Genomic DNA, 25,604 nt, shown 5'->3' on the forward strand with positions numbered 1-25,604 from the left:
CACTGCTTTTTTCTTTATATTATGTATATATATATATATATATATATATATATATATATATATGTTACCTCTGGGTAATATTCATAAGCATGGTATTAGCTTTCACCATTATGCTGATGACACAGTTGTAGGTTTCTGCAAATCCGGATGAGAGAGAGAGAGAACAGCTTAATAAAATTGAGAAATGTGTAAAGGACATTACATGCTGGACGCTTATTAACTTCCTTCTATTTAACTCTGACAAGGCAGAAGTACTTGTACTAGAACATCATGCAGCTAGAAGTCGGTTTTCTGATTACACAGTAACCCTGGATGGCCTTTGTTTCTTCACGTGCAGCACTAAAAGACCTGGGGGTGATCATTGACTCCATGTGAGTAGCACACTGTGTGAGCACAATCGCTATCAGGCGCGTTAAAATGTAAATAACTTTTCTAGAATTTCACCAAAACTCATTGAATTTTCAGCATTGTAAGAGAAGTCCCTAAAGTATTATTCAGCAAAACCTCAGAATGATAGCACAAATCTAGAATTTTTAACAGAATTTTAGTTCTTAAAATTTAACGTAATTATGGACGTCACGCGTAACATTTACACCCGTGAAAAATCACTTTGAATGCTGTTTTGAAAGTTGATCAAATATTCTCTATAATAAAAAATAAATAAATAAAATCGCTTAAATATTATAAAACACAGTCTTAATGTATCAAAAAATAATTTTGATAAAGCAAGGAAATTCGGAAGAAAATTTGTTTTTTCTTTTGCTTGTTGTGCGCGTCATGCTACCAAAATCTAACTAACCCCTTCACGAACAATTCCAACTTTCATGGACTTGTAGCGCGAATAAACCTTTCAAAAAATATATATAATACTTCTCACCCAGTAAATTAGAATCCTGGTGATTTATATCCTCGTAGCTTCAGTAGATCTAGAGATTTAGTCGATTTAGTAAATCCCAAACGCTGTGAAACACGCCAGCCATCTATGGTGAGAAGTGCTGCTGTAGTTGAGAAACTCATTTCTCCCGCTTCCAACTAACTCCGTGACCCATACCAAAATAAATGTCACGCTCATCACTTAAGGATGATTTATGCCAAGTTTCACAGAAAAATACAGCGAAATAAACTTGCTAGAAGCATTTTTCAAAATCCCAAACATTATGAAACATTTCTTGTAGGGTTTCAGGTTACAAATTTCAAGAATAGAGAAATTGCGGCACAAAAGTTTGCCACTAAACTCGCAAAAATACTCCATCCTAGCGAGTTTCACAACCGAACTAGGCTACGTGACAGTCCATGACCACCCAGGAATGTTCTAGAAGGTACGCTTCTAGGCACGTGCGATCGAGAAAGACGCCACGTGAAGGTAGTACAGGTAGTATTTCCACTGTCTTATGTTTTTTGCTTGTTTTAGCGCAATAAACAACGCATTATGGGTAATCATTAAAATGCTGATTTCAAGGTTAAAATGGGTAAAAACAACTAATTTATATAGATATTGTAAAAATTGTGCCTAATAGTTATTTCAGTACATAAAACCAAAACTTGAATTTTTAATTTTTTCCCCATGTTACACCATTGTGCATCTATAGCATGCTACTCATCTCCAGTCTTTCATTTGAAACTCATATCGATAATATTACGAGGATAGTTTTCTTTCATCTCAGAAATACTGCCAAGATAAATGTGCCACTACATGATGCAAAAAAAAAAAAAAAAACCACACACAAGTTCATGCTTTTGTTACCTCTAGGTTGGATTATTGTAATGCCTTACTGTCTGGATGTTCCAATAAGTGCATAAACAAGCTCCAGCTCATTCAAAACACAGCAGCAAGGGTCCTTACTAGAACTAGAAGATATGACCACATCACCCCTATATTATCCACATGGCATTGGCTCCCAGTCAAATTTTGCATTCATCATAAAATACTACTATTGACTTATAAAGCACTGAATGGTCTCGCGCCACAGTACCTGAGCAAACTTCTGGTCCTTTATGACTGGCCATGCCTACTTGGATCAAAAGGTGCAGGCTATCTGTTGGTACCTCACATAGTAAAGGCTACATCACAAGGCAGAGCCTTTTCTTACAAAGCCCCACAATTATGGAATAGCCTTCCAAGTAGTGTTCAGGACTCGGACACAATCTCAGTGTTTAAGTCTGTTTAGTCAAGTCTTTTGTTAAGAGATTTTTAGTAGGTAAAAAGGAGTAGATCTGCAGGGTCCTCAGGCATAGAGTGTTTTAGTAAACTGGGATGTATGGATGTTGTCCCCCCTCCCCACCACTCTCACTCAGGTTTGTTGACGGTGGAGTGGCTGCTTCTTTATGTCCTGGGGCTCTCTCATGTCTGTTACCCCTTTTCCACCAAATCAGTTCCAGGGCTGGTTCGGGGCCAGTGCTGGTGCTGGTTCACAACTCGTTCAACTTGCAAGCCAGCTGAGAACCAGTTTGCTTTTCCATAGCTCGCGGGGCTAAGTGGAGCCACGTCATTACGTCGCTGCATACGTCATTACATCACCTACGTCGCTGTATACGGAAGTTACGGCGCTACGTTTGCATAAACCTTGGCGCGAATATCAAAGCAAAAACAACACGGAAGAAGCAGCAGCAGCAACAATAACAACAATAATAAATTACTTCGCGTTTGTACAGCTGCTGCTTCTCGTCGCTTAAAAATGGCGATCTTTCGCGGTCTTGTTATTGTTGTCGGTCCGCCCCCCCGCTGACGTAAGCGGTTCTTTCCTCTGGCCCAGCAGAGAGTTGGTGCTAGCCTGGAACCGGTTTTTCTGGCCCCAGAGCCAGTTCTTTGTCAGTGGAAACAGAAAACCTGGTTCCAAACTACAAGCACTGGCCCCGAACCAGCCCTGGAACTGCTTTGGTGGAAAAGGGGCATGTGTTACCTTCTGGCTCTCCCTTTCAGTTATGCTGTGATCATCTTGCCAGAATCCCTACTTGCACTCAGCACAAAATGTATACTGTTCTTAACCATTAGGTGACTGGGCATACCCAACAACCTTTGGTCTCTCTCTATGGTGATCCTGAGACACAGGGGACGCTGATCTCTTCTGCTCTCTGGACCTGCCTGATCAATCCTGTTGCCCTACGTCTGGCGGCAGTCTCATCACATTGCTTCTCTGAAGGATGGCCCCATATAGACAGCTGAAAGTAGCACTTGGAAGATGGCTCTGGACACGTACAGTTTTGCTATGATGGCTGAGGACTATAATTGCCACGATAACTTTAGGACTGCAGTTGTCATGTACAGTCTTGCACTGAAGTCTCCATCAATGAACAGTTCATAACTTCAACAAAATAGACTATGTGAAAACTATAATGAATTTCCTAGTTACACAGTTATACTTTGTGACTATACAGGACACAGTTATAGAAGCAAGTTATTTATAATCATGCTATCTGTTATCACCCAAATGAGGATGGTTTCCCTTTTGAGTCTGGTTCCTCTCAAGGTTTCTTCCTCGTGTCACCTGATGGAGTTTTTCCTTGCCGCTGTTGCCACAGGCTTCCTCATGAGGGATGAATTTATTAGGGATAAAATTCACTCCTATGTTTAAAGTAGGGCTGTGCGATATGGGAAAAAATGAATATCCCGATACATTGTCTCCATTTCACGATATACATCTAGATATATTTAAATCTCCTCTAAAGGACCCCATGAAATCTAACTCTACTGTTTTCACTACAATCCCTGCAGATTAAATAACATTCTTGGTTAACTTTACAGGTGGTTTTCAGCAACACATTTTAAATTTTCATGTTAGTGAATAATCACAATTGAGTTGAAATAAGACTATTTTTATTCAACAAAGATGTGGCACAAACTGCAAAAACAATCTTGAAAATTGCAACAAAGGGACAATACAATACAGAGCTGCTCAGAGCTCAAACCAATAAAGTGCAAACTCAACACTGAGAAAGACATTTGGCCTAAATAAGAAAAGTGCTCATTCATTAAATTTTAAAAAATAGCTCTCCAAGCTATTAACCTGACTACTGAGAACCACTGGAACATTCACGATAGAGAGAGAGAGAGATTGAGGGAGAGAAGAGAGAGATCTGCAAAACATAATTTTTCTCTTTGCACACTTTTGAACTGAATGTTTTCTGGCTCTGCCTCTCAGATGTGTATAATTCCGGTATTGCCTTCACTGTAAAATGTCTGCGACCAGGCAACTCGTGTTTGGGATCGAGTGTGTTTAGTAATTTTTGGAAGCCTGGTTTTTCCACTATACTAACTGGGATCATGTCTTCGGCAATGACGTTAGTGATTGCATCCGTTATAGCTCTCCATCTCTGACTCGTTTTCTCATATGGGGGGCTTTGGAGACCGAGACCGCTATGGTCGTTTGTTTAGCTTGGGGGGGGTTTAGCTCGTGGGCAAGTAGTTCGGAGTTTAAGAGACTCTTCATACTGTACCGGGTGAGTTTCAGGTGATGGAACATATTTGTAGTGCTGCTGCCTTTCGTGATGACAGGTTGTTTTTTTTTTGCACACTTTACAAACTGGCATTTGCTGTTCCACGTCCTCCTCGCGATATCCAAAAAATGCCAGTTGACTGACCCCTTACTAGTTCTTTTAGGAAGTAATTTGTCGCTGAAATTGCCAGAGCTTACACGGTAGCCTATGCAACACCAGCGATTGCACGAACTGAGTCAGCGCTGTAAACTGGAACCAGGAAATCTTCCCACCGGCAGTGTTGCCAGATACTGCTAACGTTTTCCAGCTCAAAATATGTTCAAAACCCGCCAAAATGCACTTAAAACCGCCCAATCTGGCAACACATGCGAAACTAGAAAATCTTCCCGGAAGTTCCTTTCAGCACCTAGATGTCGCCCGGGATTAGTTGGCGAGTGTGTGACGTTATTGTTTTCTTTACCCTTAGGCAGCCTCTCACATTACTGCCTGAGAGACAGGGAGAAAACCACCGGAAAAGGTTTTAAACAAGCACGAAACAAACGCAAGTCGGAAGATGACCATAAAATACTCGATAGTTACGATATAATAATTTTATGTATCGCACACAGAATTTCCGCGATATATCGAGTATATTCGATATATCGCACAGCCCTAGTTTAAAGTCTATTTTGTTCTGTAAAGCTGCTTTGCGACAATGTGTGTTGTTAAAAGCACTATACAAATAAAGTGACTTGACTCTGACCTTTCTGATACAGCTGACAACTTCAAAACTTGGGGAACTCCCTGATTAATGCACAACATCTCCAAAGGCAATAGAGCTGACAAAGGAGTTAGTTACGACAAAAGCATGCCCAAACACGAGGTGTGATGTCACCAATTTAAAATCAAGATGTGACACGAGCCAAACATCAACATGCTGTAAAATTAGGCAGGTGGAAAGTACACGTCCTAAACACCATTTATTGCTGCATGCTGAAAACATACCCCTTACTGGCTCTGACATCCGGAAACAAGATTTTTTTTTCCATGGCTATATCGTGAGGCTCTCATGGTTAGTAGTACTAGGGGGCATGTAAAAGCAGGTGTTAACATTGCAGCCTGGGGGAGGAAGTTTTATCATAATTCAAATCAGTCAGAACAGCTTCAAGCACTGTGCCGGTCACAGTCATGGAAAAAAATACAAACAAACAAAAAGCAAGAGGCGCCTTCTCATTTTTTCAGGGTTACCCATTTCCTCATTAATGTGTAAAAACAGCTGTATTTGTCCACCGACACCCCACTCAGTTTCACACTTCAAGCATTCGCGACTCCACTTTGAAGCCTTTGAAGAGCTGCTTGTTGGGAAATAAAGAAGAAAAGCTCGGGCGGTGGATATGTTTTTAAACAAGAGTCCCTTTACATTGGAGATTCACAAGTAAATTATAAAGCACACCGCACCATCTGCTTCGGCATGATGACATTACACACAAAACACTGCTCACGCTTCAAGTGTTGAAAGACAGAATTCTCGGGTGACTAAAGTAAAACATTACAAATAATAAAATTATAGCAATAAATTAATACTTGGTGGTGGTGGTATGGCAGTAGCTTTCCAAAACTGGAACCAGTCAGGTTTCTGCAGCAGATTCTTCACTCTGGTTTATCCAATCGCAAGCATTTATGTACAATTTTTAGCTTAAGGAAGCTCATCAGAACAGAATCGAGTGACTAAAATCCTGGTACAGTTTTTTACTGGTTGTTTTTACACTTTCTGCTCCGATTAGTTCTCAGGACTATACAAATAACGTCCACATTCTTTAACACCAGAAATACACAACAAATTTACTTCACACATTGATCTTCGGGCGGCACGGTGGTGTAGTGGTTAGCGCTGTCGCCTCACAGCAAGAAGGTCCGGGTTCGAGCCCCGGGGCCGGCGAGGGCCTTTCTGTGCGGAGTTTGCATGTTCTCCCCGTGTCCGCGTGGGTTTCCTCCGGGTGCTCCGGTTTCCCCCACAGTCCAAAGACATGCAGGTTAGGTTAACTGGTGACTCTAAATTGACCGTAGGTGTGAATGTGAATGATTGTCTGTGTCTATTATGGCCCTTTCCCACTACCCTTTTTCAGCTCACTTCAGCCCGACACGGCTCGCGTTTCGACTACCTCGGAGCAGCACGACTCAGCTCGCTTCAGCCTTACTCAGCACCCAAAACTCACACGGTTTTGGAGTGGGGCTGAAGCGAGCCAAACCGAGCCGAGTGGGGCTAGGGGCATGAGCAGACACTCCCCTGTGCACTGATTGGTGAGGAGGAGTGTCCTCACATGCCCACACACGCCCCGCGAGCACGCTGGGATCTGTAAACACCGTAAACCCGGAAGAAGAAGAATTATGAGAATTTCTGAAGCCTTATGCGCCTCGCCTCATCTATACGCTCTTGCCAGTATCTGTTGGCGTTGTCGGTGACAACAAGCCACAGCACCAAGACCAACAACACTAACGACTCCATGTTTATTGTTTACTATCCGGGTCGTGAGACTACCGCTTAAAAGATCACTGATGTCACTGTTTGCGCCACCTAATGACATCACGTGACGTCCACCCACTTTCGCTAACTCCACCCAATGTGTCCACCCACTTCCAGCCAGCACGGTTCAGCGCGGTTGTAGTCGAAATGCAACTCCAACAGCCCCGCTCAGCTCGACTCAGCCCAACTCAGCCGCGTTGGTAGTGGAAAAGCGGCATGTGTGTCAGCCCTGTGATGACCTGGTGACTTGTCCAGGGTGTACCCCGCCTTTCGCCCGTAGTCAGCTGGGATAGGCTCCAGCTTGCCTGTGACCCTGTAGAACAGGATAAAGCGGCTACAGATAATGAGATGAGACGAGACATTGATCTTCAGTACCTGCTTTATCCTGGTCAGAATAACTGTGCTTTAAATTACTAATTTGTTTACATTTTGGGAAATATAACCAACGAGGTTTGTTAGCAAGGTTCTTAGGCTGGTACTAATGAAGTAGGCCGGACTGGTCCGACATTTTTTGGTAGCGTGGTTGGGTGGGATTAAAAATGAACAAAATCTTGGGCACCTACATTTCAAAGGCTGGTACAAACTAGGGGTCGACCGATAATCGGCCTGGCCGATATTCTGCATTTTTAGGGTTATCGGTATCGGCCATAATTTCCACCGATATGCCGATAACATGCCTTTTTGCAGCCATTTCGTTCCTAACGCGACTGTCACTGCACGTCCTTTCCTGCACTCGCCTCTCTGAGTTCAAGAACACGGTCCCGCCCACCACAACATCTGATTTGTTTGGCACAAGAGATATAGCCAATCGACACGCGCAGCTAAACACTCTGAACTGTTTCAAGGCGCCCATATCAAGGTAAGGACACGCTGCTTTTCCCGCAATAAGTCACAAACACACAAGTTGCAAAAGCACAACATCATTATATGTTTACATTCTTCATCTACTACTCATTAAAATTGTCCATTTGCATCTGTGTAGCCAGGCAAACTTAGCTAACGGAAGGAAGGACTTGAATTAGCCTACAACCAACTAGTCTCGCTGAAACAGCATAACGTAGGCTGCAGTCATTTTTAAATTCCCGTCTGGAAACGTTGTGAACGTGTCAGTAGTTCTACTCGAACAGTAGAATGACAGCCACACAGAGAGGTGGTCAAGGCAACTTTATAAAGCGCTGTTTGCACATTTAAACACGCCAGGTGTGACTAGTATTTATAATTCTTGCGCAAGTGATTCTCCTCGCTAGCGCTTCTGATTCGGAAAGCGATATACTCTTAAAGGAGCAGCCGCTCCTGATAGGGAGTGATAGCCTACTTTACTGTATGTTTGATTTTATTTTTTTTTAAATGCTGCAGGCAGCTCCCTACACTTGGTTTGTTATTTAAAAACTACTTGAAGTTGGTAAGTCTTACTTAGTTCTTAGTGTAAAAGAATCCAGAGTGTATTTTCATTTATTTTCCACTGAAAATGGTGAGCTGTAATATAGTAGGGAGTGATTTATTTTTTTATTGGTGAATATTTATTTTATTTCTCATTTTATTCTGTTTGACTTTATTGTACAAATGCTGCTGGCATCTCCCTGCACAAAATTTCATGTTCAATTTTACAATTAAACATATGTTTCATGGATATGAAGGTCTTTGTCAGTGTGTGCTATGTTTAATTTCATGTGAATTATAATGTTTACATTTATCGGTTGCACATATCGGTTATCGGCATCCCAATTCCATAATAATCGGTATCGGCCCTGAAAAAACATGTCGGTCGATCCCTAGTACAAACAACAAAATGCAACAAGTTGTCCTATTTGCAGCAATAAACAAAAATCACTAATGGCTATGCATTAAAAGACAAGCGTCATCAAAATCACCAGCCTTGTAAACTGAATGTTGTATGATTATTTTGCCAATTCAAAGGCTGCGCTGAAGCAGCGTGGCTGGCTGGCACCGTTTTTACCACATGCACTTTTTTTTTTTTTTAATGAAAATTTTATCCTCAGAAACAAATGTGAATTTTAAGATGTACAACTACTAACATCCTGGTAAAAGCTACACAAACGCAACAATAATCTCACCCACAAGGAATTGTCCCACTAATACGCCCTTGTTATATTGAAATAACTAAATGACAAAACAAAGATAGGCTGAATTCAGCCTAACTAATGCTGTGTTCACACTTATACCGGTACGAAAGTGGTATAACTGTATCGATACAAAGTATACCGGTACAGTTTAGTGCATCTGTCCACACTAGCGAGAAATGTTTGAGGTTTCCTTTCACGGTAGTTGAAATGCGCGTGCGCGAAATGTTTCCGTGGTTACCGAGTAACTTCCTTCCGAGAATATGGCGGATGAAACAACGTGTGTGTGCTTTTTGTTGTCAATGTACAGTCTGTATTTCTGGTGGTCATTTATTCAGTCGAATCGTATAAAACACGCGAGGCAGTTGAGAAAGAAACAAACTAATCTCCGTTCTTCACTATTTTATTCAGCGAAGACATCAATTGAGGTGTGTGACTCTGCGCATTATATTTGTATCGATACAGAGCCGCTTCATCTGTCCACACTACAGCAAAGCGCTACAGTACCGGTACGAAACCCATACATTTGTGGGTTTCGTACCGATACAGTTATACCGCTACAGTACCGGTATAGTTGCTAGTGTGGACAGGTGTTGCGGTACGAAAGTAGTTTCGTATCGGTACAAAAATCCCTAGTGTGGACAGGGTATAATTGGATGTGGGAGAGAAAACTGTTCCGTTTGACTTGCAAGACTGCATCGGTTTCATATGCATTTCACAGTCAAGTGTGCTGAAAGGGTGGGAACAAAGTACTGCAGGGTCATTTTAGGGACAATATCCCTTCTCGCCTGTAAATGAACCTCTCTCACACACACACACACAACCAAAGATTTCCTGATAAGATGAGCTAAAGGAATTAATGAAGTGTGCTGAAGTCCAAATGCAAAATCATCTTTCCTTGCTTTCCAACAACCATTATGAGACGAGATAAATAATCTGGGCACAAGGTTCACGCCTTTCATGGTTAAACAGCTCTGTCCACTGACAAAAGCAGGAGCAGCATGTTTGACAGCTCCTATGAGGTACAATCTGAAAGCAGCAGGAGCTCTTTCTTGAAGTGTTTGGCCATGTTGGCCAGGATCAGCTGCCCACAATGGCTTTATCACCAGGAGGTGAGACAACGCTTTGCACTCTGACCACCCTGGGAGGTCTGGTACTCCTGTTCCACCTCCGGCAACACAATTAAAAAAGCAATTAACAGGTCTCGGCTTCTTTTACTGCCAGGGAAGACAATGCTGTCAAATAGAGTGTATAAGGAAATACCACAACTTGTATCTGTATCCATTTAATGCTGTCTCAGTAAAAGTATTTAAAACCGGAAGGGGTATGGATTAAACTGGCGATTTTTTTTCCCCAATCTAGTTTAATTAACTATGAACCCTACCACAATACAGTAGAGTTTGTACCTTCCTGAAATGCTCTCAAAGTTTCACTGGTTCCATTTTGCAAAATATAAACAAGTTAGTAATTTAACTTAAACCAGGTAGTTGCTGTAAATGCATTCCACAGGTCTTTGTCCTGCAAGCTTCCTATCTAACCACTTGGTTATATGAAAAGTAAAAACCTCCCGCTTGAGTGACTTTTACCCTGTCCACACTAGGGATTTTGTACCGATACGAAACTACTTTCGTACCGCAACACCTGTCCACACTAGCAACTATACCGGTACTGTATCGGTATGAAACCCACAAATGTATGGGTTTCGTACCGGTACAGTATCGGTACTGTAGCGCTTCGCTGTAGTGTGGACAGATGAAGCGGCTCTGTATCGATACAAATATAATGCGCATGCGCAAAGTCACACACCTCAATCGATGTCTTCGCTGAATAAAATAGTGAAGAACGGAGATTTGTTTCTTTCTTTCTCAACTGCCTCGCGCGTTTTATACGATTCGACTGAATAAATGACCACCAGAAATACAGACTGTACATCAACAACAAAAAGCACACACACGTTGTTTCATCCGTACGGAAGCCGAGAGAGGCCCTTCATATAATCCTTTTTTTTTTTAAATTCACCTTGTTATCCAGAGATAACAACATAATTAATTCAGGATCTCGAGAAAACAAAACAATTATTCCGTGATCGAGAAAACAAAATTATTTCATGATCTCGAGTAAGGGCGGCACGGTGGTGTAGTGGTTAGTGCTGTCGCCTCACAGCAAGAAGGTCCGGGTTCGAGCCCTGTGGCCGACAGGGGCCTTTCTGTATGGAGTTTGCATGTCCCCCCCCCCCGTGTCCGCGTGGGTTTCCTCCGGGTGCTCCGGTTTCCCCCACAGTCCAAAGACATGCAGGTTAGGTTAACTGGTGACTCTAAATTGACCGTAGGTGTGAATGTGAGTGTGAATGGTTGTCTGTGTCTATGTGTCAGCCCTGTGATGACCTGGCGACTTGTCCAGGGTGTACCCCGCCTTTCGCCCGTAGTCGGCTGGGATAGGCTCCAGCTTGCCTGCGACCCTGTAGAACAGGATAAAGCGGCTAGAGGTAATGAGATGAGATGAGATCTCGAGTAAACAGCTGAGAAATGGTTCATTCAGGTACGCCAAGAGACGTGTGATATGCTGACTTTGGGGCTATTTCTCATTCTGTATAGATGCAACTTTGGTCATTAGAATGTCTGAAATAATCGATCACCTAATAAGGCAATATTTTGATCAGGGGTTGACACAGGGAGAGATTGCATTAAGTCTTTTAATAAGGGATAATTTCAAAATTAGTCCGCGGCACCTCCGCAGAAGACTGGCCCGGCTTCGTCTCTACCGACGGAGATACAGTGATCCAGCTGAGATCATGAAATAATCGTTTTGTTTTCTCGAGATCTCGAAATAACGGATGCCATATATTCTCGGAAGGAAGTTACTCGGTAACCATGGAAACATTTTGCGCACGCGCATTTCAACTACCGTGAAAGAAAACCGCAAACATTTCTCGCTAGTGTGGACAGATGCACTAAACTGTACCGGTATACTTTGTATCGATACAGTTATACCACTTTCGTACCGGTATAAGTGTGAACACAGCATTTGTTGCGTCCTACGGGATCCCAGTCCCCAAAGCATACCTCTACTCTCAATCGAATGCCCTGTGAACCTTTCTGGCAGGAATCTGTCACTTTCTTCAACCATTATGGGCTGCATCCAACAAAAGCATCAACCGCATACCTAGGACTGTAAACACGCTAGAGAGACACACAGCTTCACAGTCCTTTATTTACACAAGTTTCCCACAGTGAGCTCATAACCTTCCAGGCTCTAAGCAGATAACTCGCACTCCCTCCAACCTTCTCAAATGCGACTGGTATAATTTGGCCCAGCTGGTCCCTTTCGGAAATGACAAGGTCTTCGAGGTTTTTTTTTTTAGTTGGGGGGTGGGAGGTTGTGAAGGATGAAGGAAAAGGACCCTAGGGCCCAAGAAATATTCTCCTTTTTACTTTCCCACACTGTAGGAATTCTCCCTCTCCACACTCTTAGGTCAGTGAGAAAGAAAGCTGTGACAGAGGACACTGGGGAAGAGGGGGCTGTTGGTGCAAGCTGAAGGACAGGAAGAGTACTCTCTTCCAAAATGCTTGACCTTTGTGAAGTATATCAGGGACACTCAAAAATCCTGTATTGTAAGCAGACAAAAATATTTTGTTCTGGTAAACGGATGTATATCAGGAAGCAGGCATGGCTTGTGTTGTGACTGGTATAAACAAGCGTCATAACATTCCCAGATTCAAATCACTCTTCGGCGGCTGTATGGCCAGGTCCTTTCCATTAAAACAGCTGAAACCAGGGCCAACTTTTTTCAAGAAACAAATTAAAAAACAGCTGCATAATCACTAAAGTCCCTTTTCATAATCAGCTTCTTTAAAGTGCATATCACGGGTAAATTCAGGAGCAAGATCAATGTAATTCTCCTATTTTATATTAAACTTTGGTCAAATATCTGCAACATTCTGCATTCTCTGCAATTTTTTTCCCCTTGCGCAATACCAGAAAAATTCAGTTGAAATCAAGCCACTTGAGGTGAACTGGTCCACCTCTGAAAAAACTTGCCATTTGGATTTCCCGGCAAACATTGATTTGTGTGATGTCGCGTGCGGGACGCCTCCCTCTGAATCCTACGCCAGCGCTGGTTTGTTTATGAGAAAACGACCTGGTGGTTTTCTGCAAATTTCTTCAACGTTATCGCGTAATTATTAAAATGGTTAACAGATGTATCGTAGGAGGGTGTAGCAACACCAATCTTGATGGGATTAGTACTCATCGTTTTCCAAAAGACCGGACAAAGAGAGAAATGGGAGCGCTTGGTTTACACAGGCTGTGCACTGAAACCGTGCAAAGCTCGCGCAGCCTGCTGGCGCTTCCGCAGGTGACGTCACGAAACTGGCTCCAGACTCCCTTGGGATTTTTCCAGACGCGTTTTGTTATTTTATTTTTTTCTGCTGTAGACAGATGGCCTTGTGCAAAATTACCCTTCTGGATGAGTGTGTAAAGGGACATACTTTCATATTAAAAAAAAAAAAACGAAATTGGTCCAGAATATGCACTAAGATATGGCTTCTGTGGGAAACTGCTCATCAACTGCAAAAAAGATTTTCTCCATTCAAGAGATTCTGACTGATTCTTCTCTCCCCCTCTGGGCTGGGTGGGGTGATGCTGGATAGACATACACTTTTAACAAAGCACCAATCAGAATTAACCCATGCATAGAAGCTCCAAAAACAAGAGTAATTTCTTTCCTGCTTGCTTAGCCTGTTTGTGCCTCAATGTAAGCAAAAGTACATCTAGATTCAATTTTCACCATTCTAGACAATTATAAAATTTACTTGCTGTAGTTTGTGACAGGTAATATTTAATAATTACGCCTCATGTTTTTGTTAAATGGCAAAGGTTCTGAGAATAAACAGGGCGGCAGCACTATTAACGAAATAATCATGATGTACACCTAGCGCTATGAAAAGTCAGGTAGAGAATCTGTATTTTTCTCCAATTAATACATTTTTATAAACTTTGTAATTCTGCATGGTGAAAAGACTACAGTTTCTAACATCTCATTATGGTATGATAAAATTTCATTTTTATAAATAAAAACACTGCTATGATTTTGCCAAGTGTCACTCAAAACTCACAACCCATGCAACATTCATGAGTTGCGTGCAGTAACCAAAATGGATGTCCCTTTCAATTCCTACATGCTTTTCTAGCACTAGTCACGTTGGCAGGGATATACTAAGTTCAGTCACTATTTTGCACGCTGTACTTTTTTTTTTTGGAAACCTTGTTGCCAAGGCATTTAAGTTCATGAGGAACTGTTGGAAAGCTTCTTTGGTCCTTTGGGTGAAACCAGTATATTTAGGTGTAATTTGACGGCAAATGATACAAGATCTAGGAAAAGATAATGGTTATCTACGAGTAAACAGTCCTTTCTTTCTTTTCTTGCAGGCAGGAAACCCAAAATGATAAGCTCAGAATGCCAAGGCACCACTGGGACACATTCGCTCATACCAGTTCAGGTTAATGAATAATAAGCCATTGTGATCACTGAGGAGTCAGTTAATTTCTCAAATGGTATTCCAGGGTTCGCCAGAAAATCTGATTTTTTTTTTATATATATATATATATATATAAATAAAATTTACATGTCTTCTGGCGCATTCTCAGCGAATAAATTACTAACAATTTCCCTGTATAATACTTGCAAAATGTGGATGAAATTTCCCTCCAGATATAGTGCACTTGGCTTTTTTTTTTTCCAGTTACCCTCTGTAGTATGCTGCCTGGTTCTGTAACATAACTACATACGCTATGGTGTGGTCACGTGGTCCGGCTCAGCCGATCAGAGTGCAAGAATCGATCAATAAATATGGCATTGCTTCCGGTCATGACAGACCCGAATCGAAGACAATTCTGTGGTGGAATAATTGGATTTGCAGCAAATTATGGGTAGCAGAGACAATATAAAATCGCTTGAACACTGAAAGGCAAGTTTTGTTTTTTTCCTGGGATCAAGTAGCCAGAGAAAACCACCCGTCACCGGTGCTTGTGGACATCTCTGATATTCATTATTAAAGTGCAGAAAGAGTTGGAGAACATGATCAGAAATACAACCCCGATTCTAAAAAAGTTGGGACAAAGTACAAATTGTAAATCAAAACAGAATGTAATAATTTACAAATCTCAAAAACTGAAATTGTATTCACAATAGAACATAGACAACATATTAAATGTTGAAAGTGAGACATTTTGAAATTTCATGCCAAATATTGGCTCATTTGAAATTTCATGACAGCAACACATCTCAAAAAAGTTGGGACAGGGGCAGTAAGAGGCTAGAAAAGTTAAAGGTACAAAAAAGGAACAGCTGGAGGACCAAATTGCAACTCATTAGGTCAATTGGCAATAGGTCATTAACATAACTGGGTATAAAAAGAGCATCTTGGAGTGGCAGCGGCTCTCAGAAGTAAAGATGGGAAGAGGATCACCAATCCCCCTAATTCTGCGCCGACAAATAGTGGAGCAATATCAGAAAGGAGTTCGACAGTGTAAAATTGCAAAGAGTTTGAACATATCATCATCTACAGTGCATAATATCATCAAAAGATTCAGAGAATCTGGAAGAATCTCTGTGCGTAAGGGTCAAGGCCGGAAAACCATACTGGGTGCCCGTGATCTTCGGGCCCTTAGACGGCACTGCATCACATACAGGCATGCTTCTGTATTGGAAATCACAAAATGGGCTCAGGAATATTTCCAGAGAACATTATCTGTGAACACAATTCACCGTGCCATCCGCCGTTGCCAGCTAAAACTCTATAGTTCAAAGAAGAAGCCGTATCTAAACATGATCCAGAAGCGCAGACGTCTTCTCTGGGCCAAGGCTCATTTAAAATGGACTGTGGCAAAGTGGAAAACTGTTCTGTGGTCAGACAAATCAAAATTTGAAGTTCTTTATGGAAATCAGGGACGCCGTGTCATTCGGACTAAAGAGGAGAAGGAAGACCCAAGTTATCAGCGCTCAGTTCAGAAGCCTGCATCTCTGATGGTATGGGGTTGCATTAGTGCGTGTGGCATGGGCAGCTTACACATCTGGAAAGACACCATTAATGCTGAAAGGTATATCCAGGTTCTAGAGCAACATATGCTCCCGTCCAGACGACGTCTCTTTCAGGGAAGACCTTGCATTTTCCAACATGACAATGCCAAACCACATACTGCATCAATTACAGCATCATGGCTGCGTAGAAGAAGGGTCCGGGTACTGAACTGGCCAGCCTGCAGTTCAGATCTTTCATCCATAGAAAACATTTGGCGCATCATAAAACGGAAGATACGACAAAAAAGACCAAAGACAGTTGAGCAACTAGAATCCTACATTAGACAAGAATGGGTTAACATTCCTATCCCTAAACTTGAGCAACTTGTCTCCTCAGTCCCCAGACGTTTACAGACTGTTGTAAAGAGAAAAGGGGATGTCTCACAGTGGTAAACATGGCCTTGTCCCAACTTTTTTGAGATGTGGTGTTGTCATGAAATTTAAAATCCCCTAATTTTTCTCTTTAAATGATACATTCTCAGTTTAAACATTTGATATGTCATCTATGTTCTATTCTGAATAAAATATGGAATTTTGAAACTTCCACATCATTGCATTCCATTTTTATTTACAATTTGTACTTTGTCCCAACTTTTTTGGAATCGGGGTTGCGTATTTTTGCACAATGATTTCTCAGATTAGACGTTCCAGTTTATCGCAGAAGGGCATAGAGTTTATCAAATACTACTGGCTTGTTTTTCAGTCCAGCTTATAAGTACATAAAACCGTAGATCATTCAAGAGAGAAATAATATTGATTAAATTGGCAAGGGTAACTTTGTGTTTAAATTAAACCAATATGCCCAATAATAATAACAACATAATGTGATTTAAATAAATGGAAATCTTGGTCTGTGTTTGCTTTTTGAGAAAAGGAAAGGAAAGAATCCTGGCACTGATGCATTAAGAGTAAAAAGCCCTAATGGACGTTCAGGATACATCACCTCACCCTAAACTGACAGAAAAGCCAGTTTCATATTTTACGCTCAAATCAGTCATATATTCCTTCTGTGCAGAAGACTGCTCTGGACTGAATAACAGAAGGCTTGCACACATCTGATTGCTAAGATATTTGAAAATACCAAGCTTACATAATATTTAAAAAAAAAAAATCCTTATATCGACCCGAGTCATCTTTTATTCTGTCTGGCTGCTAAATCAGGCTTCATCTCCAGCATTCAGGGAAGAGCAAGGGAACTGTCAAGTCAGGACATGTTTCCTTCCTGCCCAAGCACGACAGAATAGAGATAAAAGCCATCAAAGGCAAAGTATATAAAAATAAGAGATTATGCCTCAAAGCTCCAGACTTCTTGTGGCTTCCCACCTACTGAGACACACACACAGATCCTATACAAAAAAAAAAAGAAAAGAATCCCACCATCATTAGGTACAGATATTTTAACTTGACTTCCCATGAAGGACAGTGGGGAAAAAGCTATAGTGTCAGAGTACAAGTACATGGAACGGTATGGGAGACCACTTCCGCCCGTCATTAGCAGCAAAGTCAGCTGTAATTGCAGATGCGAGTCTCTTCAGCATGCCAGTGTCAAAGCACCCAGCTGATCAGCTTCATCGACCACATTCCCTTAGCTTGCTATCTTTCAGCCAGGATGATATCCCTACAGGCAAAGCAATTAGACCACAAAATGAGGCTCATCCAACACGAAAACTATGTGGGGTAAGAAAATGAAATCAAATTTATGTGAAAAGCACATACTTGCATGCAAAAGCTGAGGGAAAAAGGCAAATAAATATTCAGTCATATTGGATCCAATGGAATTTCTTGAGAAGATATTTTATGTGAATTAAAGAAAGTACACTGACACATAAGGACCACAATGGACCCAAAAAAATCAAGACTGCAATGAAGGCTACAAACATCCACCAAACATACAATAGCAGCCAATCAGAGAGCCAACATTTTGCTATTATATCCGTTGCCAAGTGACCCATACTATTTATATACTGGTTTTAGTCTTTGAAGATCATTACTAGATGATCCCAATAATAATCTTGACTGAATTCCATACAGACTGTGAGAACATTTTAAATATTAGATTATAGAGTGAAGATCCTCTGACGATAGACCTGTGATTAACAAAATTACTACATTCTGCTTCTGTCATCAATTAGCATGACAGAATCATTAGCATGTTTAATTTAAGTTCTGCCATTACCACTGTTATATTTGTAGATGTGCCATGAGTTCTGCATCATCCTATGCCATCCTACTACTGATGGCTTTTTGACGAGCATCATAGCAATGGTCACGCCGTGAGATTTTTAATTAAAACTTTATAATACCAGAACATTGTCGTCAGCTGCCCTTGGTCGCAATGGCATTAAAATGGCTGCCAATGATCATATCACGTCATGTGTTCTAAGACCACCCATCTCAACTCACGACCAAAGACGTAGTAACAGAGACATCTATGACTGAACACAGATGTATGGGTGGAGCTACAAAAGTGCAAATGACTGATTCATCACATGCAACCACCTCAGGATCATCCTGACATCAATCACTATTCTATTCCAACAAATTGTATGTTAAATATTTCTTCCACTACCAGTTTTTAGAAAGAACTTAAGCTTACTATAGAGATTGTGATTCATGTAAAATTCACAATCTTCAAATCCAAAACTCTTAAATGGCTCTCATCTCATCTCTAGCCGCTTTATCCTGTTCTACAGGGTCGCAGGCAAGCTGGAGCCTATCCCAGCTGACTACGGGCAAAAGGCGGGATACATCCTGGACAAGTCGCCAGGTCATCACAGGGCTGACACATAGACACAGACAACCATTCACACTCGCATTCACACCTACGCTCAATTTAGAGTCACCAGTTAGCCTAACCTGCATGTCTTTGGACTGTGGGGGAAACCGGAGCACTCGGAGGAAACCCACGCGGACACGGGGAGAACATGCAAACTCCACACAGAAAGGCCCTCGCCGGTCACGGGGCTCGAACCCGGACCTTCTTGCTGTGAGGCGACAGGGCTAACCACTACACCACCGTGCCGCCCCCAAATGGCTTTCTATTCCCGAAATAGCTGAAACCATAGTGACACTTTAGAATGTCTATAAGTGCACTATTCGTCCAATAGAACATCCTCTGAGATTCAGCATCAGAAAAGGGTAAGACTCGAGTATCACTAGTCACTCCACAATTTCCAGAAATCCTCTTCCTACTTTTAGGGGTACAGGAAAACGAACAGTCACTCAACCAAGTCGCAGATACTCCCGACTTTGGATTATTAAGTGCATCATGCTGTACTCCTGCATCTTCATGCTCTTATGTCTCAACTCCAATCCATTAATTATTGTTTTAGTCCTGATTTTCCTCTAGTATATTGTTACATCTGGCAGTAATGAACTGGTTGGTACAATGTAAACAAATTTAATCAGTGTAGTCGCTTGAGTAGTTTCCTCACTTGTAGTGAAAGTAGTGAAGAAGTCACAACAAGCCAAGCGCACAATTACTGCTTTCTCGTCTGCTATTTCTATGTGAATTAAATAAATCACTTTAGACATCTTTGGTGAATATGATGACACCCATAGCCTCAGAAAATGACACGAGATAACTGACATTCGTGTCCGCTCCGAGTTCCAAGTAACAGCACCATTACAAATTAGCATTTAACTATTTTTAAGTCCGTAAACATGAGGTCTAATGTGATTCCAGTCTAGATTTCTTGCACCAAATTTCACATCAAAGCCTTCCCACACATGACTCTATAAATCATGTCCAGCTGTCCCTAAGGCAAAAAAAAAAAAAAAAAAAAAAAAGTGTGTGTTTCCGGTTACCCGACTGACCCTAAACTTTTTTTTCGTTTTTTTCCCAGTCACGACTTTTACATATAACCCAACCACGTGAACCGGAAGTTTTTGTCACTCACTGGGAAAATGGCGGCTGCCATGTTCTCACACGTGGTCGTGGCGATTGAAATTGATCCTTGTAAACACATTGGCGGCATTAAGGCATTGACATCATTTTCAAAACTGTTGACTGTGCGAGACATTTTTTACCACTACCATAGTGAACACGGTAAGACCAAAAAAAAAAAAAAGTGTTTCCAGTAACCCAACTGATAGAGAATTTCCGCGTTGAAATTGCCAACCGTAAAGTTTTTATTACAAATTTCCCTTGATATTTTAGTGTAAGCGGTGTTAGTTTGTCATAATTTTTTGTTTCAACGCATTCAAGTTGTGAAAGAAATGATAAAAAGTAAAATGTTTCGCCACTTCTATCAGCCCTCCTGCATAAACATGGAAGTGCACTTGTGTACTGAAGGAGGAAGGGAAAACTGAGCCGAGCCACCATTTTGAATCCTCATTCAAGGCTGTAATGCAAATTGCTTCCTCTTCAGTATACAAGTGCACTTCCATGGCAGGGAAAAACACTACATTTTGCCGCCTATGTAGTCCCCTATTTATACAAATAGGAGTCATTCAGGACTCAGCCATGTTTTTGCTCGACCCAAGTTCTACAGTAGGCTAGGCTAGGCCGTCTGCTTTTAATGGAAGTAGCCTAGCCTAGGACGTTATTTTCACGTGATTTCTTGATAAGATGTTTTCACGTTATTACATGAAAATATCATGAAATAACGTGATAAGTTTGTATCATGAAATTACGTGTTATGTTATTACATGATAAATATATTGTAAAAACGTGATAACTTTGTTAAAAATAACTTTTATTTTATTATGATGTGTGGTATAAAGGATTCTGTGCCAAAATACTATTTTGTAAGATGTTTACTTGTGTTAATTTTTTCGAACAAAATTAAAAAAAAAAAAAACAACAACAACTTTTTCCTACCTACCGACCTTATTTTAGTATTTCATGTTACCGGAAACACACTATTTTTTTTTTTGGCCTAACATAGCAAAATGAAGACCATAAGGAGAAAAGTCAGCCAATCGTCGTCACAGCAGCTTCCCGATCAACAGCTGTAATACAGACCATAATCACAAAGCAATACATCAGAACTACAGGCTCATGTGCAAAGCAGGAACATTAATTGAAACAATACTGGGCATGATCTGAGATTAATGTGAACGTCAATGCCATAATAAAATAAAACATTTCGGAGTTGAAAGCTGCATCTGTCAACTCGGAGGACTTTTAGCAGCCACTACTTCGTATTTGTAGATAACACATGGTGCTCTTTGTGACTTTGTGATTCCAGAGATTCCCAACTCCAGTCCTGGATGCGTTGCACACTGTCCTGGATCATTTCATGTTGCTTTTTTTTTTCCTGCTCCAAGCACAGCTGATACAATTTATGGAGGGTTTCATAATTAGCTCATGAGCTGGATCATGTGTGTTTGGAGACGAGATAACATGAAACTGTACAGTATGGTGTGTATCTCAGGCTGAAGCCCTAAAAGGATTGAAAATCTCATATATATAAGTCAGTAGCACAATAATTGTACTTTTAGGACTGAGAAATGTATTATATCACAAGCTACATGTGTGTTTTTAGAAATCACACTACACTTATGGTTCACTTATATGTCCTTTTGTTTATGGACTTAGTTTCTCATCCAAAGGTTTTCTTTTTTTTTTGCAGAAAAGTATACGATCAACTAAATAATCCATCTCGTTCATGCTCACATGAACAGGACTATCACTGCTCAAATCTACAGTCTGGGCTGGGGGAAAAAAAAAGGGAGGGGAAAAAAAAAAATCAGCCACAGCTTTCATTTCTTCATACCATGTTTATCTGGGTAGCTTTTCTCAAGACCTGTTGCAATCGGTTCCACAAAAACAAATAATCGCCCTTTAGGCATTTGCTAACAGCAAATAATCTGATGTAAGGGTCAAAAACTAAACCCTATATTGACCTTTGAAAGACAGTGAAAGGGTGATATATACATCAACCCATCTCTAACACTGATTGAGCCTACTGATCAATGATTAATTGGGCTGTACATGGTTGTTTGGCTTATGACCAGCAACATCATGGTGTGCATGATCAAGCGCGGAAATACATCATGAATCAGACTGATCTTGTATCAAGTACACTATACGACCAAAAGTTTGTGCACACCTGACCATAAGACTCGTATGTGCCTAAAGAACATCCCATTCCAGATTCAGTCCCCTGTTTGCTCTTCTTGGAACGTTTTCTACTCGATTTTGAAGTTTCATCCCAAAGACATCCAGTTGGGTTGAGATCAGTGTTCTGCGCAGTTCACGCTCATTCTTCTAAACCAACCTTGGAAAACTAGGTCTTGAAAGACATGCGGTTAGGTTAATATAGGACAGCCTTGGGTTGAGGTGCCCCTGAGCGAGGCACCTAACTCCCAACTGCTCCCCAGGCACTGTTAGCATGACTGCCCACTGCTCTGGGTATGTGTGTGTTCACTGCTTCAGATGGGTTAAAAGCAGAGAGGAAATTTCACAAGCATGTGATGAATAAAGTTCTTCTTCAGACCTGCACAGGGACTTTGTCAAACTGGAACCTTTTTAGGGGACATCTAAAGTTCCACTGAAGATAAATTGTACATACAGTGGTGCTTGAAAGTTTGTGAACCCTTTAGAATTTTCTATATTTCTGCATAAATATGACCTAAAACATCATCAGATTTCCACACAAGTCCTAAAAGTAGATAAAGAAAACCCAGTTAAACAAATGAGACAAAAATATTATACTTGGTCATTCATTTATTGAGGAAAATGATCCGATATTACATATTTGTGAGTGGCAAAAGTATGTGAACCTCTAGGATTAGAAATTAATTTGAAGGTGAAATTAAAGTCAGGTGTTTTCAGTCAACGGGATGACAATCAGGTGTGAGTGGGCACCCTGTTTTATTTAAAGAACAGGGATGTATCAAAGTCTGATCTTCACAACACATGTTTGTGGAAGTGCATCATGGCACAACAAAGGAGGTTTCTGAGGACCTCAGAAAAAGCGTTGTTGATGCTCATCAGGCTGGAAAAGGTTACAAAACCATCTCTAAAGAGTTTGGACTCCACCAATCCACAGTCAGACAGATTGTGTACAAATGGAGAAAATTCAAGACCATTGTTACCCTCCCCAGGAGTGGTCGACCAACAAAGATCACTCCAAGAGCAAGGTGTGTAATAGTCGGCGAGGTCACAAAGGACTTTCTAAGCAACTGAAGGCCTCTCTCACATTGGCTAATGTTCATGAGTCCACCATCAGGAGAACACTGAACAACAATGGTGTGCATGGCAGGGTTGCAAGGAGAAAGCCACGACTCTCCAAAAAGAACATTACTGCTCGTCTGCAGTTTGCTAAAGATCATGGGGACAAGCCAGAAGGCTATTGGAAAAATGTTTTGTGGATGGATGAGACCAAAATAGAACTTTTTGGTTTAAATGAGAAGCGTTATGTTTGGAGAAAGGAAAACACTGCATTCCAGCATAAAAACCTTATCCCATCTGTGAAACATGGTGGTGGTGATAGTATCATGGTTTGGGCCCGTTTTGTTGCATCTGGGCCAGGACGGCTTGCCATCATTGTTCCATCAATGAATTCTGAATTATACCAGTGAATTCTAAAGGAAAATGTCAGGACAGTTGTTCATGAACTGAATCTCAAGAGAAAGTGGGTCATGCAGCTAGACAACGACCCTAAAAGCACACAAGTCGTTCTACCAAAGAATGGTTAAAGAAGAAAAGTTAATGTTTTGGAATGGCCAAATCAAAGTCCTGACCTTAATCCAATGGAAATGTTGTGGAAGGACCTGAAGTGAGCAGTTCATGTAAGGAAACCCACCAACATCCCAGAGCTGAAGCTGTTCTGTACGGAGGAACGGGCTAAAATTCCTCCAAGCCGGTGTGCAGGACTGATGGCCAAGTATAATATTTTGGTCTCCTTTGTTTAACTGGGTTCTCTTTATCTAGTTTTAGGACTTGTGTGAAAATCTGATGTTTTCAGTCATATTTATGCAGAAATATAGAAAGGGTTCACAAACTTTCAAGCACCACTATAGATGTATAAATGCATCTTATAGGCAGCAGGTTGGGGGAAGATATGCAGATGGTCATATAATGCATCACTGTGCTCAGTAAATCAAGGACAGGTAAGTGGTAGAAGCCATGCAGTAGATGCCCTTTCCTGAACTCTATACAAGAGATGGAGGTTGGATCGGATGAGCAGGAACACGTACCTAGGTGCAGGGTTAAGTTGATGGAGTTGGGATACTGGACGCCTGCTAACATGGTCTGACTTTGCCACCAGGTGGTGTCCGCCTGGTTGTTGTAGTCAGTGAGGTAGACGGCGCTGTGATGCTGTCTCGGATCTTGGGCATCGCAGATGTGGCACGACTTGGTGACTCCGGTGACGCCGGTCTGAACGCAATACTCTTCAGGCGGAGATCCGCACGTGTTGGTGGCCACCACAGTCACGTTGAACGCAGCGTTCACGAACTCAGGCATGCAGCGCTGAGGCCGGCCAGTCTCATCCACGCACTCGTCCATTGCTGCGTGCGCGCGCGTCACGCACAAAGTCAGTAAACTCAAAACAAGAGCCACGCAGCGCATTCTTCTTCTTCTTCTTGTCTCCGTGCGTCCTGACCCTTTCGTTTCCCAACGACTTTCCTTTCCGATCTGGATTCCCTGCGCCTTCTCAAAAGGTCTGCAGAGTTGGGAATAAAATCATGCAGAACAGCAGGCGCTTCCTTTCTCTCTCTTTACTCTTTTCCCGACTTTCCTTCCACTCGTTCAGCTATTGATTCCTGAGCAGCGCCATGGAGGAAAGGAGCTACATCTGACCAGGCTACACCCTACCAGCTAGTGCGCAAGTCAAAAAACTTCAGCGTCAAAAAAAAAAAGTTTGTTTGCCTACTTCCGGTTGAGGTACCCTTTGATATTCCACCGAGCCAGTGAAAAGCCAAGAAGGAATATCTGCGACACGGCTGGGCGTGGTCTATCAGGAGCGAGTGTTCTTATTGGTCAGCCTCTCCATCAGTCTCAGTCGTTTGGGCCAGATTTTTTTTTTAATTATAATTATTGCCAAAGAGAAAGGAGCATGTGTGTGTGTGTGTGTAATTTTTTTTTTGCATATGATCATAGCAGACAAGATGTTTCACAATTGTCATGAAAGAAAGTGTATGCACATACAAAAAAAATACTATTCAAATAAAACTATATTTTGAAAATACTTAAATTATTAAAATCATATTTTATTTATTTTTTGTTTTTCATTTTATATATATATATATATGTATATATGTGTGTGTGTGTGTGTGTGTGTGTGTGTGTTATTTACCAGCTGGGAGGTCCATATGGTGAAATACCATAACAGAGGTCTTGAAAGTACTGAGCGAGGCCCTCTGGGCCGAGGTCAGTATTTAAGGCCGAGGTCACGGTATTTCACCATACAGACCGACCTTAAGCTGATAAATAATAATATATTAATTTTTTTTCTTTACCAAATTCTAACAGGGCGGGTGGCACGGTGGTGTAGTGGTTAGCGCTGTCGCCTCACAGCAAGAACGTCCGGGTTCGAGCCCCGTGGCCGGCGAGGGC

The 25,604-nt window shown here is 41.5% G+C and overlaps 1 protein-coding gene across 1 annotated transcript in view; it reads right to left on the reverse strand.

The window, feature by feature from the left end:
* Positions 1–24,888, reverse strand: part of lamc1 (laminin, gamma 1) — a 206,782-nt gene extending 181,894 nt beyond the window's left edge. Inside the window, exon 1 of the mRNA XM_060930986.1 lies at positions 24,245–24,888. Coding sequence (XP_060786969.1) covers positions 24,245–24,617 — 373 coding nt within the window. The 5' untranslated portion in view covers positions 24,618–24,888. The remainder of the gene's footprint in view (positions 1–24,244) is intronic.
* Between the last annotated feature and the right edge of the window lie 716 nt (positions 24,889–25,604).

Source organism: Neoarius graeffei, chromosome 1, assembly GCF_027579695.1.
Source record: "Neoarius graeffei isolate fNeoGra1 chromosome 1, fNeoGra1.pri, whole genome shotgun sequence".
Lineage (NCBI taxonomy): Eukaryota > Metazoa > Chordata > Actinopteri > Siluriformes > Ariidae > Neoarius > Neoarius graeffei.